The sequence below is a fragment of the Chenopodium quinoa genome, unplaced genomic scaffold (assembly GCF_001683475.1).
Source record: "Chenopodium quinoa cultivar QQ74 unplaced genomic scaffold, ASM168347v1, whole genome shotgun sequence".
Lineage (NCBI taxonomy): Eukaryota > Viridiplantae > Streptophyta > Magnoliopsida > Caryophyllales > Amaranthaceae > Chenopodium > Chenopodium quinoa.
This window is the reverse complement of record NW_018744365.1, coordinates 1-17,337: the sequence shown is the minus strand read 5'-3', so window position 1 is coordinate 17,337 and position 17,337 is coordinate 1. Positions and strand designations below refer to the sequence as shown.

The 17,337-nt window shown below is 31.0% G+C and overlaps 4 protein-coding genes across 4 annotated transcripts; all 4 read left to right on the top strand.

Annotated features, from left to right (window-relative positions):
* The first annotated feature begins 740 nt into the window (after window positions 1-740).
* On the top strand, window positions 741-1,091 carry LOC110696408 (auxin-responsive protein SAUR71-like). Its single transcript, XM_021873696.1, has one exon. The coding sequence runs from the start codon at window positions 741-743 to the stop codon at window positions 1,089-1,091; it is 351 nt and encodes a 116-aa protein (XP_021729388.1).
* A 6,226-nt stretch (window positions 1,092-7,317) lies between these two features.
* On the top strand, window positions 7,318-8,409 carry LOC110696407. The gene has a single exon (XM_021873695.1). It carries the CDS (start codon window positions 7,318-7,320, stop codon window positions 8,407-8,409), a length of 1,092 nt encoding a protein of 363 aa, XP_021729387.1.
* Window positions 8,410-12,757: 4,348 nt separating this feature from the next.
* LOC110696406 (auxin-responsive protein SAUR71-like) lies at window positions 12,758-13,102 on the top strand. Its single transcript, XM_021873694.1, has one exon. The coding sequence runs from the start codon at window positions 12,758-12,760 to the stop codon at window positions 13,100-13,102; it is 345 nt and encodes a 114-aa protein (XP_021729386.1).
* Window positions 13,103-15,501: 2,399 nt separating this feature from the next.
* Window positions 15,502-15,787, top strand: LOC110696405 (auxin-responsive protein SAUR41-like; the record flags this gene model as incomplete). The annotated part of the gene is made up of 1 exon (XM_021873693.1): window positions 15,502-15,787. A coding segment is annotated over exon 1 (286 nt), but the record flags the coding sequence as incomplete, so codon positions are not given.
* Window positions 15,788-17,337: the final 1,550 nt, after the last annotated feature.

The window sequence follows — 17,337 nt, the reverse complement described above, 5'->3', positions numbered from 1 at the left end:
GGTGCACCGTACACCTATGAGTATTTTGTTCTCATTTTGATGATTGTTTCTCATTTAATCATCAAATAGAGAGTAAATATTAACTTTAGGTTAGTTGGGTGTACGATACACCCGGGTGTATATAAGTATATAACCAAATTCTAAGTCCTTGAAACTTTGACGACTAATTTACTTCATATTCACCATTATTATTTACAGATTAACGAGTGTTAATAATTTGACTTTTTTTCAACAAATAAAAAAAAAATGTCGATCCATCTAGTGCATTTTGTGGGTTGGGATTATAGTACAACAGAATAAAACTCGAAATTATTCTCAAAAAATTGTTCTAATTTAGAACCCATGGCTCAAATTTATTTGTTCAGTAGAAATATACTCCGTACCTTTTGATTGTTTATTTATGCCATTAGTAGTATAACGAATTCAAGTTAGAAGTTTCTATTTTTATCAGCTGGGATACGAGTCATACGACCCTTGTCTTTTGATTGGCTTCGGTAGAATTTTGTTGACTGTATTTCAATGCTCTATCTTTGACTTTTCAAACTAACTTCTAACCCACACGTGTCCACTAATTCAAGAAAACGAGAACCGACTATCCAATAAAGAGCTATCTAATTTAAAACCGCTATATATATACATGCACATACTTGCATTATTATTCAAGCAACCTAAAAAACACATTGCATAACAAAAAACTTTCTCTCCTTCAATACTATTGTTAATTCACAACAATACTAATAATGAAGGATTTGATCGGAAAGATAGTAAGGAAGAAGGAGCAATCTTCATCGTGTTCGCCCCCTCAATACTCAAGATTATCATCATGTTGTGAGGATGAAGTGAAGAACAAACATCAAAGAAAACATGATCAAGTGGCTAAAAAAAGAGGGTACGTGCCTATTATGGTAGGGAAAAGTGAGGAAGAAGAAGAGAGATTTATGGTGCCTCTTGGTTGGATGAACCATCCTTGTATTGTTGAATTGTTACGTGTATCCGCCAACGAGTTTGGGTATCATCAACAAGGTGTTTCACAAATTCCTTGTGAACCACATCATTTTAGAGTTGTCATGGAGAGTATTTCTTGTAAATAGAATTTACAGAATCTTTAATGTAAACTCTGTAATTTTTACTATTTTTTTCGAAATTAATTTTAGATGTAGTATCATTTATTTGTTGATCGATTTAGGTACTTTGTGTATATAAAGTATTGATATGTGTATAAGAAAAATTATCAGTTTTAGAATTGAATTTTAATTAGTACTATAAGATACAGTGAGCATTGGTGATCATTTTTTTTTTTTTAATTATTAGTAAATTTTTTCTTGATTTTCTTTGATTTTTATTTTATATATTGTAGCTAAAATAATTATTCATTGAATTTTACTTTTTCTTTATTGAAGAATTTGAATTACAGATAATGGAAAAAGTCCCTCCGTTTGCAAATTAATTAACTAATTAAGAATGATTAGCTTATTTTGACGAGCATTATTATTGGTTAGCTTCTTTATTTGCAAGTGGATTATCTCTATTATTAATTAGGGCAAGCTAATCCAAAGCATGACTATTCGTAATTGCGTAGGCCAAAGGCAACTTTAATTAATTATACACTAGCCCCAAAATTCGAACTCCAAATTTGTGACAATATTGAAAATGTATTACCCAAAAAAGGATTCGGAGGGAAAAGAATTTAGATTATACATATACATACAAGCTCAAAGGACCAAGTTATTATATCGAACACCAATAGGCAATAATTAATTAGGAGGGATAACTCTTTGAGCTCATATTGAGTTATTTCATTCACATTCGTCAATATGGGAATACATCTCTAGTCAAATGTGGGTTGATCATGGGAGCTAATCAACATTATCGATATTATTATTGTAGGAGCATATAAAAAGAATTAGTCGCAGTATGACTTGATTATGCAACGTAAAATCTGTATACGATTTAGGGGATATACAACGAAAATATTGATCGATAAATCGATTGTTGCTTTGAAATAATATTGATCGAATTGAATCAACTGGTCGTGGTCAAAGAAATTAAACTTGTCGTGACAGTGTGTGACATTACACAAATCTGTATGATCAGTTTGTAATATATAGTTACTTCCAATTAGACATTATTGGTATTTTTCCCATAAAATAAAAAAAAAATATATGTATATAAAAAGCAATACCAAAATGAAATTTTGTTATGAAATTTCAAATAAAACTAATGAAAATTTAAATAAATAATTAATTATATTGACAATAAATCAATTAAGTAGACACATTAAGAATTTATGTACACCTTGAGTTCTTGAATCTTGACTAGTCCCTGAAACTTTGCCAATTAATCTACTTGATATTCACCATTATTTACAGATTACAAGCTTAATTATAAATTAGTAGCATTGGATAATGTTTACATTGTTAACAATATTATCATTAAAATTGCATCAAAAACAAGGAACAAAAACAATATTACTAAAAAAAACGAGACAATTTCTTTATACAAGTATATATTTATAGTATGAGACTCACTGGAGGGGGAAACAAGAGAAAATTTTCAAATGGGCAAAATCCCTAAAATACTTTGTTCAACCTCATTTAAGATAGAATTAATTTTAACATCTTGGAATTGAGAATATTTAAGAATAACTAGTGTCAACAATTTGGCTAGTTTTTTTTTTTTTTTTTTTTTTTTATTTATTTTTTTTTTTTTTTTTTAAATACTGTCGAGATCGACCTCTAGTGCATTTTTGGTATGGGATTATATACCGCAGAAATAAAACTCGGAATAATTTCTCAAAAAATGCTCAAATTTTGAACCCATGGCTCAAATTTTTATTTGCTCAATAGAAATATACCTTTTGCTTGTTTGTTTATGCTACTACACCATTATTAGTAGTATAACGAATTCAAATTAGAAGTTACTATTTTTAGCAACCGGGATACCCTTAGCTTTTGATTGGCTTCAGTAGAATTTTGTTGACTGTGTTTCAATGCTCTATCTTTGACTCAAATATCTTTTCAAACTTGTAACGAACTAACCCACACGTGTCCACTAATACAAGAAAACGACAACCGACTATCCAGTAAGGAGCTACATATCTAAAACCTATATATATATATATATATATAGAGAGAGAGAGAGAGAGAGAGAGGAAGGCTCATGTAAGAACCCTCCTCTATATAAGAACCCAATCTTATATAAGAACCAATCTCAGCCCTTTATTAGTTTTGATCTAACCACCTAAAATGATCCTTTAGTAATGGCATTTCTGTAATTTTGAAAAATTTACATTTAAAACATAGAAAAAAATTTAGAATATGGGAAAATTTTTAGAACATAAGCAGAAAAAATTTAGAACATACAAAAAAAATTTAGAACATAAGCAAAAAAAATTTAGAACATAAAAAAAATAATTTAGAACATAAGTTGAAAAAATAATTTGATTTATTTTCATGTTTTACTATTAAGTTATTATTGTTTACTTTCGATTTTTTTATTTTTTTTTTTTTTTTTTTTTATAGAGATAACCTATGTAGGAATCGAACCTACATCCTCTATGCATTTGCATAATGCTCTACCAATTGAGCTAATAGGTTTTAGGCCTTTTAGCATATGTTCTTCTTTTTTTCATTTACCGTAAATGTTCATAAGTTTTTTGCTAATACTTTAGTTTTTCAAAAGTTTTTTTGCTAATACTTTAATTTTTTTTTTTTCTGCCAATGCCTTTTTATATGTTCTAAATTATTTTCCTATCATCTAAACTTTTTTTATCCATTACTTAAAATTTTTCTGTCTATGCTTTGAATTTTCCATATATTTCTGAAAATTTTCACCATATGTTCTAAACTTTTTCTATCTATAATCTTAGAACTTCTCACCCTATTTTCTAAACTTTTATCCTATATACTAAATTTTTTCACCCTATGTTCAAAACTTTTTCCTATTCTAAACTTTTTCTGATGTACTAAATTTTTTCGCCCTATGCTCTAAACTTTTTTTCCTATGTTCTAAATTTTTTCACCCTATGTTCTAAATATTTTCACCCTATGTTCTAAACTTTTTGACTATGTTCTAAACTTTTTTTTTCATATTCGACATTTTTTATCTATGTTCTATATTTTTACCTATGTTCTAAAAGTTTTCATCTATGTTCTAAATTTTCTGTCTAAGCTCTAAATATATGTTCTGAATTATTTTCATATGTTCTAAATTTTTTCACCATATGTTCTAAACTTATGTTCTAAATTTTCTTTTATGTTCTAAATTATTTTTCCTATTTTCTACACCTTTTCTTAAGTTCTAATTTTTTTTTCCCTATATTATAAATTTTTTAAATTTTTTTTCACTTATGTTCTAATCTTTTTTCCCTATGTTCTAAAATTCTTATGTTCTAAATTTTTTTGTTGTGTTCTAAACTTTTTTTTTCTATGTTCTAAACTTTTATCCTATGTTCTAAACTCGATCTTATACCCATATTGAAAACTTGTATACCTATGTTCTAAATTTTTCTCTAATAATCAAAATATATGTTCTAAAATTTTGACTATGTTCTAAATTTTTTCCCCTATGTTCTAAATTTTTCTGCCTATGTTCTAAACATTTTTTTCTATGTTCTAAATTTTTCATATGTTCTAAATTTTTTACTTATGTTCTAATCTTTTTTTGTTCTAAATCTATATTATTCTAAATTTATAATAAGATTAGTTTTCTTCACTTTTCGTGCACTACTACTCTTGCAATAACTAAGCAAAATTTGTGGCTTAATCAACCAAGCTATCTAGTTTAATTCCAAGATATGATAATTAGTTAGAATGACATGGAATCAAGAATAAAGATACCCAACTACATATATAAATAACAACATCCAATTAGTCGGTCATCAACTCATCATGGCTCCACATATATATATACCCAACAATCAAATTCATATAATCTCAAAAAATTAGTAAGCCAAATTACCAAGCTAATACAAATACTAGCATTCTCTTTAGAAAACGCAAACAATATGAGCAGATATGAGTACGAGTATAAACAAGAGACGACTATTCTATGCCACAACTCACAGCCACCCCAACACCACAAGCAGTCGCGGACCACCAAATCACCATTCAGTAGCATCCCACGCTGCTCCTAACCACCGCACCATCATTACTCACCCTCGATCTCCACCTTCACTCACTAAAAATGACGCCAAAAAGAAAAAAAAATCGAAAAAATGGGCTGAAATTATCTAATAATCAAGAGCAGCGGTGAAATTACCCCATATTGCTGAAATTCGAAACTAAAATCGCTAAAATTCGAACATTAAAATCGCTGAAATTCCAGCCCTAAAATCACTGAGTTTGAACCCTATAATTGCCAAAAATTAACAAAAATCAAATCAGAATAGAATTCGAACTGAATAATAGGACTTAATAATCGTACCCAAACAAATCGAATAGAAATCGCAAGATGAAATCAAAAAATCGAAAGCAACAAAACAATTAAAAAAAAATGGAACAAAAATCACACAGAAATCTAAAAATTGAAGTCGAAATTAAGAAAAAATTGAACATCATGCGAAATTTGAATAAAATCTAAAAAAAAACGTACTTGATTTGAACAATTTAGGTTGGTTATGCGAAATTCATGCGAAATTTGAAGAAAATACTTCAATAAGTTCAATTTACAGGATTTGAGGAGAGAGAAAGTAAAGAGGATTGAAAATTTGAGGAGAGAGAAGATTTTGGACGGTTGGGGGAGGGTTTTTGGTTTTAATCCTGACCGCTCATCCTAATATAATCCTACGAATGAGATTGGTTCTTATATAACTAAGGTTCTTATATAAGGAGGGGTTCTTACCGGATCCCTTCCCTATATATATATATATATATATATATATATATATATATATATATATATATATATATATATATATATATATATGTTAGAAGATAAATATGAATGCCTATAATTATTTGATTTGATTTCACAATGTTCACACAAGTCCAAAAACTTGTGAACTTGTGTGGCATTATATGTAAAACTCTTGGCTATATAAGCCATGTTACCGGAGCAATATACATAATCAATTTCTCCATCTTCTCTTACTCCTTTATAAAACTTTCTATTGGTAAAACTTTAACACGTTATCAGCACCAGTTTTCAGTCAGGTATATTTATACCTACTTATAAAAATTTATAACAAATAATACTATCTACTTCTAACTGTTTTGAGGAGTATGCTCTATAGTTGCCCATATTTGGGATCCTCTATAACAGAAACTCAAACATTTACTATATATATACCTCAAAAACAACGGTGAAAGTTCTCTTACTTGTGAATTTACTACTATCATCTTTTGTTTATTCATGTTGATGTTTCTTTGTTTGATCCATGTTGATATTACATACTCATTTTACGTAAATTTTTATCTTAGTTATTATAATTGCTAAGTAGTAGCTTTGCATGCATATTATTATTAACTAGATTAACAAAAAGATGCAGCCTTTTTTATACTTATTATTTTTCTTACTTTTACATACTTTTTTTGTGTTTCTTTCCGTTTTCGAACCCATGATCTTTTATAGATATTAGGGCTCTCGGACCACTATGGCTTGCATTCCCAGTGTGATAACTTTTTACAATTATAAATATATATATTTAGACCATAATTTTTGTCAGTATATTAGATTGTTATATGATATTTTTACAGTTGTACAAAACAGTAACAGATAAACCTACCTCGGTAGATTTTCCCCCGATTTTCACCACAAATCTCTTATCCTCTCTTTATCCAAAAATCACCCAAAAATTATTCACCCCTTCTTCTCCAATATGTTCCCCGACGGCGACCAAAACATCCAAAACACCCACACCTTCACCTTTGAGGAAGATTTAAAGAAAATAAAACAATATTTTCTCCTAATTACGACGCTTGTAGTTCTGTTAGTAGCAATATTAATTTTTGTCATAATGTACAAGTGAAGTTTGTTTATTTTGTCGGTTAAAAGCATGTTTTGTTTTATTATGTTGTTTTGTTGTTTTAAATCATCATTGTATAATATTACCATTATTATTATAATTATTGTTACTACTATTGTTGTTGTCGTTTTGCTGCTTATACGACTAATATGATTTTTTTAATATAGTTATATAATTACTCACAATAATAAACCAAGGGGGGAGAAAGAACTATTTTATTTATGTCTTATTATTGTTAAAAAAAAAATTAATTATCATGTGTTTCATTAACAAACTAAAAATATGGAAGAATTAAACACATGTGATATACGTATGATTATAAACTAATTATCACGTAATTTGTTGTAGTTAAAATGGGAGATCTTGTGAAAAGACAATTCAGCATTCTAGATTTATCTGGAAAGAAATTTTTGGAATGGAAAGTGGATGCCATGATGAATTTAAATGCTCAAGGGTTGGAGCATACTGTTAATAAAAGTCCCCCTGGTCAAACAACTGATACTACCACTTCTGCAATGACGGTTGAAAAACCCATTACCGAACAAGAAAAGGCAAAAGCCTTAGTGTTACTAAGGCATCATTTACATGAAGGCCTTAAAACTGAGTACATGATGGTTGAAGATCCCAAAGAATTATGGGACTGCCTTAATGAAAGATTTGGACACCACAAAAGGGTGCTCCTTCCTAAGGCATTCTCTGACTGGACAAATTTACGGTTCCAGGATTTCAAATCTGTAATAGATTACAATTCAACCATACATGAGATAGTATCTATATTGAGATACTGTGATCATCCAGTCACCGATGAACAAATGATTGAAAAAACACTCACTACCTTTCATGCAAGCAACATACTGTTGCAAGAACAATATCGTGAAAGAGGTTTTAAGAAGTTTAATGAATTAATGAGTGTATTGCTTGTTGCGGAACAAAATAGCGATCTTTTGTTGAAAAATCATAATCTCAGACCAATTGGGTCTTTGGCCACTCATCATGAGGCAAATGCAACAAGTTCTTATCCACTCGAGGCAAATGCTGCACGAAGAGGTGGACGTGGAAATTACAATGGCCGTAGAAAAGGCCGTGGAAATTATCGCGGACGAGGCCGAGGACGTGGTAGAAACAATTTTCAAAGAAACAGTAATTTCAAAAATTTTGAAAAACAGAAGGGACAGTCATCTGGAAGCCACAAACAAACTCTTTCAAAAGGAAAAGACACATGTTACAGATGTGGCATGACAGGACATTGGGGACGTACTTGTCGTACGGCCAAACATTTGGTAGACCTTTACCAGGCTTCTGTAAAAGGCAAAGAGAAAAATGCAGAAGCAAATTATGTTAATGAAGAAAATGCTCCATGTCCTACCCTTGATGTGTCCGATTTCTTCATGGACAATGCTGAAACTGGGAATGATTTCATCTTTGGAGAAAATAACAATGCTTAATAAACCCATCTACTGATGTAATATATACTACGTTTTAATGAATTTTCTGATATGTATTTTAAATGATTAGTCATGTACTCTTAATTTCTATCATAAATAAAAGTTTGTATGATATTATTCTAAACTAATCTCAAATTTATTTTATGAAGATATGGATCTACCTGAAGTTAGTTCCGAATATCAATGCCTTTTGGACAGTGGAACAACACACACTATCTTAAAGGATAGGAAATATTTTTCACAACTAAAGTTGTTTCAGGCAAATGTAAACACTATCTCCGGGTCAGCAAAATTAATTGAAGGATCTGGAAAGGCTTGTATAATGCTTCCAAATGGAACAAAATTAATAATCAATAATGCTTTATATTTGAGTAAATCTCGAAGAAATCTCATAAGCTTTAAAGATGTACGCCAAAATGGCTATCATCTAGAAACAATGACAACAGATCAAAAAGAGTATATATGCCTCACGGCAGAAAAACATGGCAAGAAACATATATATGAGAAATTGCCAGCATATTCTTCGGGGTTATATCGTATAAACATACGACCCGTGGAAATCAATATGGTATCTAACCAGAAGTTAGATGACAAACATTTGATTATTTTATGGCATGATCGTTTGGGACATCCAGCAACTGGGATGATGCAAAGAATAGTAGCACATTCAGTTGGTCATTCAATAAGAAATGTCAAAATTCCCCGATCAGATGAATTAACATGCTCTGCATGTTCACTTGGCAAATTAATAATAAGGCCATCTATGAACAAAATTGCTACTGAATCTCCAAAATTCTTGGAAAGAATTCAGGGAGATATATGTGGGCCAATTAATCCAGCATGTGGACCATTTCGATATTTCATGGTTTTAATTGATGGCTCTACACGATGGTCACATGTTAGTCTACTTTCAAGTAGAAATGTTGCCTTTGCAAAATTACTTTCCCAAATCATCAAATTAAGAGCACAATTCCCATATCATACAATAAAGAAAATAAGACTTGACAATGCTGGGGAATTTACATCCCAAACATTTAATGATTATTGTATGTCAATTGGAATTGATGTTGAACACCCAGTAGCTCATGTTCATACACAAAATGGTCTAGCTGAATCACTAATTAAGAGATTACAATTGATTGCAAGACCATTATTAATGAGGTCAAGATTGCCATCATCTGCTTGGGGACATGCTATAATACATGCAGCAGCGCTTATTAGATTGAGACCTACAGCTTATCATAAATTCTCACCACTACAACTTGTTTGTGGTCGAGAACCAAGTATCTCACATCTAAAAATCTTTGGTTGTGCTGTATATGTTCCCATTGCTCCACCCCAACAAACAAAAATGGGTCCACAAAGAAGGCTGGGAATTTATGTCGGGTTTGAATCCCCCTCTATAATTAAATACCTTGAACCATTGACTGGTGACTTATTTACGGCTAGATTTGCGGACTGTCACTTTAATGAAACAGTATTCCCAGCCTTAGGGGGAGAGATAGTGGACCCACATAAGAAAGAAATTGAACTCATTTGGAATGCAACACAACTGTTGATGTTAGACCCACGAACAAATATGTGTGAACAAGAAGTTAAGAAAATTGTTCATTTACAAAGTGTTGCAAATCAATTGCCTGATGCATTTGTAGACACAAAGAAGGTGACAAAATCACATATACCAGCAGAAAATGCCCCTGCACGTATTGAAATCCCAAATGGTAATAAGGCCATAGAAAATGAATCTCAGGCACGCAGAAAGCGTGGAAGACCACTTGGTTCAAAAGATTCTAAGCCAAGAAAATTGAAAAGATTGGATGGAATAGAAAATGAGACTAATGATGTTCCCCCGTCAGAAGGTCAAGAAAAACCAAATGTGGATGAAAGTAAAGAAAATGATGATAATCCAAAAGGGGACGAACAAGAAGACAACCCTATGGGGAATGAACAAGATGTTCAAAACATCGATAACAATGAAATTTCAATGAATTACGTCTCTACAAAGACTCAGTGGAATAGGAAAGATGTTATCGTTAATGAAACATTTGCAAATTCCATCGCAATCGACATCGTGTCTGATGAAAATGATGTTGAACCAAGAACTGTAGAAGAATGTCGACGTAGGAGTGATTGGCCAAAGTGGAAGGAGGCAATGCTGGCTGAGTTAAAGTCACTTGAAAAACGAGAAGTTTTTGGAAAAATAACCCTTACACCAGCAGGTGTAAAACCCGTTGGATACAAATGGGTATTTGTAAGAAAACGTAATGAGAAAAATGAAATAGTTAGATACAAGGCAAGACTTGTAGCCCAAGGATTTTCTCAAATTCCAGGGATTGATTATGAAGAAACATATTCTCCAGTGGTTGATGCAACTACATTAAGATTTCTGGTAAGTTTGACAATCACAAAAGGACTGCAAATGCGATTAATGGATGTAGTGACTGCGTATTTGTATGGGTCACTCGATACGGACATTTACATGAAAGTCCCCGAAGGACTAAAACTACCAGAAAACCACAAGCCTAGACAACTGCTTTCCATAAAACTAAAAAGGTCACTTTATGGATTGAAACAATCTGGAAGGATGTGGTACAACCGTCTGAGTGAATACCTTATGAGAGAAGGATTCAAAAACAACCAGGTTAGTCCCTGTGTTTTCATAAAGCGATCACAATCAGGATTCGCTATCATTGCAGTTTATGTTGATGATTTAAATATCATCGGAACCCCAAATGAACTCGAGAAAACTGCAAAATACTTGATGAAAGAATTTGAGATGAAAGACCTTGGGAAAACTAAATTTTGCCTTGGACTACAAATTGAGCACTTGAGTCATGGCATTTTTGTCCATCAATCAAACTATACAGAAAGAGTTTTGAAACGTTTCTTCATGGACAAAGCAACCCCAACCAACTTCCCAATGGTTGTTCGTTCTTTGAATATGAAAAATGATCCATTCAGACCCCGAGAAGAAAATGAAGAGATTCTGGGTCCAGAAGTACCATACTTAAGTGCAATTGGAGCCTTAATGTACTTAGCTAACAATACTAGACCCGACATAGCTTTCTCTGTGAATTTGTTACCAGGCACAGCAATGCACCAACATATAGGCATTGGAAGGGAGTTCGACACTTACTCCGGTACCTACGAGGGACACAAGACCTTGGTTTATATTACCAACCAAAACAAGATGCTGCTCTCATTGGGTATGCAGACGCTGGATACTTATCAGATCCTCAAAATGCCAAGTCACAAAATGGATATGTATTCACTTATGGCGGCACTGCAATATCATGGAAATCAACAAAGCAGACATTGACCGCGACATCATCAAATCATGCAGAGTTGATAGCCCTCTATGAAGCAGGACGGGAATGTGTGTGGCTGAGGTCGATGATCAGTAATATCCAAAAGGAGTGTGGAATGAACGCAATAACAGAAGACCCAACCATCATCTTTGAAGACAATACAGCATGTATCGCTCAAGTAACTGAAGGATATATTAAGGGAGAAAAAACGAAACATATTGCCCCAAAACTGTTCTTCACACATGATCTGCAAAAGGACGAGGAAATAAATATTCAGCAAATTCAGTCTTGTGAAAATCTTGCCGACCTTTTCACCAAATCACTTCCTTCGAAGAAATTTGAACAGTTAGTTCACAAAATCGGAATGCGACATCTTCGTGAACTATGCTGAGATCAGGGGGAGTATTATATGTACTGCACTCTTTTTCCCTTCGATCAGGTTTTTATCCCACCGGGTTTTTCCTGACAAGGTTTTTAACGAGGCAGTATACCAAAGCATATAATACTATATCGTTGTACTCTTTTTCCCTAGCTATGGTATTTACCCCATAAGGGTTTTACCTAGCAAGGTTTTTAATGAGGCAACAAATACCTTTCTGTATAATAAGTATGGGCATTCAAGGGGGAGTGTTAGAAGATAAATATGAATGCCTATAATTATTTGATTTGATTTCACAATGTTCACACAAGTCCAAAGACTTGTGAACTTGTGTGGCATTATATGTAAAACTCTTGGCTATATAGCCATGTTACCGGAGCAATATACATAATCAATTTCTCCATCTTCTCTTACTCCTTTATAAAACTTTCTATCGGTAAAACTTTATATATATATATATATATATATATATATATATATATATATATATATATATATATATATATATATATATATATATATATATATATATATATATATATATATATATATATATATATATATACTTGCATTATTATTGAAGCAAACCTAAAATAAAACACACAATTACTTTCTCTCTTGATTTCAATATTATTGTTAATCCACAACAATAATAATAATAATGAAGGGTTTGATCGGAAAGATAGTAAGGAAGAAGGAGCAATCTTCATCGTGTTCGCCGCCTCCATACTCAAGATTATCATCATGTTGCGAGGATGAAGTGAAGAACAAACATCAAAGACATAATCAAGCTAAAAAGAAAGGGTATGTACCTATTATGGTAGGGAAAAGTGAGGAAGAAGAAGAAAGATTTATGGTGCCTCTTGGTTGGATGAACCATCCTTGTATTGTTGAATTGTTACGTGTATCCGCCAACGAGTTCGGGTATCATCAACAAGGTGTTCTACAAATTCCTTGTGAACCGCAACATTTTAGAGTTGTTATGGAGAGTCTTTCTTGCAAATAGAATTAACGGAATCTTTAATGTAAAAGTTGTAATTTTTTCTTTTCTTTTGAAATTAATTTTAGAAGATGTAGTATCATTTATCTGTTGATTTAATTTATTTTTTTGAAGCAATCATTTATTTGTTGATCGATTTAGGTAATTTGTGTTATAAAGTATTGATATATGTATAAGAAAGGGTATTAGTTTTAGAATTGAATTTAATCAGTACTATAAGATACAGTGAGCAATGCATTGGTGATCATTTTTATTATTCATTACAAGTAATTTTTTCTTGATTTTCTTTCATCTTTATTTTATATATTGAAGCTAAAATAATTATTCATTGATTTTTACTTTTTCTTCTTTGAAGAATTTGAACTATATATGGGAAAAAAAAAAGTCCCTCCGATTGCAAATTAATTAACTAATCAAGAATGATTAGCTTATTTTGACGAGAATGATTATTGATTAGGTTCTTTATTTGCTAGTGGATTATCTCCATTAGGGCAAGCTAATTCAAAGCATGACTATGCGTTGGCCGAAAGCAATTTAAATTATACACTAGCCCAAGATTTTGAACTTCAAGTTTGTGAAAATATTGAAAATGGACTGCCCAAAAAGGATTCGGAGGGGGAGAATAATTTAGGTTACATGAAGTGTATATATATACTAGTTCAAAGGATCGAGTTTATTTTCACATCATAAAACCAATAGGCAATTAAGAGGGATGGATAACTCTTTGAGCCTTTAGTGACTTATTTCATCCACATTCTTTAATGTGGGAAAACACCTACGGTCAAATGTGGGTTGATAATAGAAGGAGAAATACAATTAAAATATTGATCGATAAATTGATTGTTGCATTGAAATATTAACTCGATCGAATTGAATCAATTGGTCGTGTTTGAAGAACGAACTAAAACTTGTCGTGACACTACGCCAGTCTATACGATCAATTTATAGTACGTACTTCCAACTAGCAATAATTGATATTTTCCCAACAATATAACAATAAAAATAAATTAAATTAGCAATACAAAAATGGAATTTCATTGTGAAATTTCAATTAAAACTCATAAAAAATCAACAAAGTATTTAAGGTGTTTTTTTTTTCTTTTTTTTTTATGGGAACTAATTAATTAAGCTAATTGACATAAAAGTTTCTAGTTAGCGAGTCAAAACTTGGACCCAACAAATTATAACGTCTTTCCATAATCAAGTGAGTTGGTTGCATAAAAAATAAATAATCAAATGAGTTGGTTTCTAAAGAAATATCACATGATAATCAGTTTCTACTTGACAATATTATTTTAGTATCTAAAGGGATGATAATCCTTATTGTTACAACTTAAAAAATATTTGTAAAGTTAATTCCTAGTATGAAAAGAAAAAGGAGGATTACGTCAATATATTGATTAGCAGTCGAAGCATGCATGTTAATTTTGACTAATTATGAAAAAGTCTTAATTCATATACGAATCTTGCTCGGAAATATCATGATTATTATAAATTAGCAGGATGATTAGTTTAGTGCACCATATTTAATTAAGTGGTAGGGACGTATAATCTATATTAGATTTCAAGCTCATTTGGAAAGTATGGTTAAAACATTTTCTTGGTTTGACTAATATTGTTAGGTCATCTAGGAAATAGACATATAGAAAAATATTTTTATTCAAATGAGCACAAGAACAATACAAATTTATCACAGTATTACTTTATAAATAGGGTAGGGGATTTGAACTTATGACTTATCGTACATACTCTCAATCTTAATCAGTAAGTGAAGACTTAGCTTATTGGTACAATAAAATTAAACATATTAGTAGTGCTGAGTTAGATTCCACTTTCGATCACCAACCTTTATTAAAGGTGGTCTTATTTCACCTAGTGAGTGATCCAAGTTTTTCATACAGAATAATACGGAGTAACACATAATTAAAGTTGCATTGATTTATTTTTCGATTTTAACTAGAAACCTTTTGTAATTTGTTCAGTCCCACTATCGTACCCGCATTGTAATAAAGGATTAAGAGTCTCTTAAACTAATTTAAAATTACTTTTATTTTTTTAAATCATTATTAAAGGTTTAAATTTTGTTCATTTTTTTAAAAAAAAAAATCATCATCTTTGACTAGGACTTCCAAATTTCCAATTAAAGTTAATAAACCACGAGGGTTCATATATAAAATGCAACCAATGAGATATTATATTAAGACGGCTATATAAAGGTGTTTTATTGTGAGCATATATAATATATACACACTAGCTCCACTAGTCCACTACACAAATTGAAGCATATATTTACAAACAACCCAATAACTATTCAAACATACATTCTCTCATCTCCCTCCTTCAATTTTATTCAAGATCAAAGACAACAACTGATACACCATCTACTTTACTACTACGTACATACAATGAAGGATTTGTTAGGAAGAATAATTAAGAAGAAGGAAGGATCTTCATCGATGTCGCCTCCTCGATATTCGAGGCTAGGTTGTGAGGAAGTGAATAATGATGATGATCAAAGGCAAGAAGCTCAAAAAAGAGGGTACATACCTATTATGGTAGGCAAGTGTGAGGAGGAAGAAGAGAGATTTATGGTGCCTCTTGGTTGGATGAAACATCCTTCTATTGTTGATTTGCTTCAATTAGCCGCTAATGAATTTGGATATCATCAACAAGGTGTCATCCATATTCCTTGTAAGCCACATCAATTTAGAGTCGTTATAGAGAAAATTTCTTGTAGATAGAACGGAGTTAGCTTAGGAGATTTGAACTTGTGACTAGCGGTCAAATAATATACGAATTTTGTACATGTTTTGCCCTATGTAATTTAATTAGTATTGTTTCAAGCTTTACTGCATTTTGTAAAGAAAAAGATTGAATTATTTGTAAAGATTGAATGTATTAGTTATGATCGATGGTGGTACACCAGCAACAATTGAAACAAATGAATAATAATCACTGATTTTTTTATATTAGTATTTTACTTATTCTTTTAATTTTCATCAATCTCTTAATTACTATTGTAAACTGGAAGAACAATCAATCATTTTGCATTTGCAAAATACAGACGTAACGAAAAGCTACACATTATTGTGATAAAAGAGGCAAAATTTATTAATCAAGTATTACAAGAAATAATCAGGCTCATCACCATGCATGCTATACAAACTCATCATCCATGTGTGTCATATAATGATATAAACTCTTCCCCTGAAAGGGTTTTTCTTAAAGTCTCCCGTCAATAAAATAAAACTGAAAAAATGGAATAGCTAGAGGTCAAATAATACTATCTTCGTTCTATATATTTATGTGACAAAGGTACTTCAATTTAAATTTTTTCCCCCTAATGTTCACATGTGTGCTTTTAGAAGAAAGCCTATGTAAATTAAAATCATGAGATTAATTTAGATGCTGAGAAACTTGAGACTAGAGAGCACTAAACAACTAATGGTAAAATTACTACATTTACTACAATTGAAATTATTGAATTAATTCATTAATGACGGACAATTTGCCAATTCATTTGCATTTCACTTCTATAACATGATAAACAACACCGTAATTATTTGATAAACCCATTGTTTATTTTATTTTATTGATTAAAATGCAATCATTATGTCATCATTTGACATTACTATTTGGATTTTGTATTTTTGTGTGACAATTTCTTACTACAAAATCATACTTCGTCTCATCTTAAGCGTCACAAAATATTTGAATATAACTATTAAAAAATAAAAAGTAGAGAGAGAATATGAGGAAGGAATCTACCTTGGAGTAAACATGAATTAGAGCTTTTTAAAAAAATTACCATTAATTATAAATGTTGTAAATTAATTTGAAACATCTTACACAAATATATACGACGAATAATTTAGAATGAAGGAAATAAAAAAAAACCAAGCATTATTGGTATAAAGTTGATTCATTCTCTCAATTCTCAGTATTATAACTGACGACATTATCATATAACTTTAATTATCCTTTTTTATGCTGGATTATTTGTCAAACTAGGAAGGCTACTAGATTAATTAAGTAGTTTGGATTATATAAATTGCTCTTTAGTCAAACTAGAAGACTGTAGGCAAAGTAATTTGGATAACACTTGTGTTGGTATAGAGATTCACACAGCTAAAATCGAGACAAAGATTAATTTTAAGTCTTCAATAATGCCGGTTTTAAAATTTAAAACGTCAATATTTTTAAGGTTATTTCAAAGGTTGGTAAATTTAGTTATCATTCTT

Excerpts from the sequence above, each read along its gene's own strand:
- LOC110696408 (XM_021873696.1), top strand. The coding sequence starts at position 741 with ATGAAGGATTTGATCGGAAAGATAGTAAGGAAGAAGGAGCAATCTTCA.
- LOC110696407 (XM_021873695.1), top strand. The coding sequence starts at position 7,318 with ATGGGAGATCTTGTGAAAAGACAATTCAGCATTCTAGATTTATCTGGA.
- LOC110696406 (XM_021873694.1), top strand. The coding sequence starts at position 12,758 with ATGAAGGGTTTGATCGGAAAGATAGTAAGGAAGAAGGAGCAATCTTCA.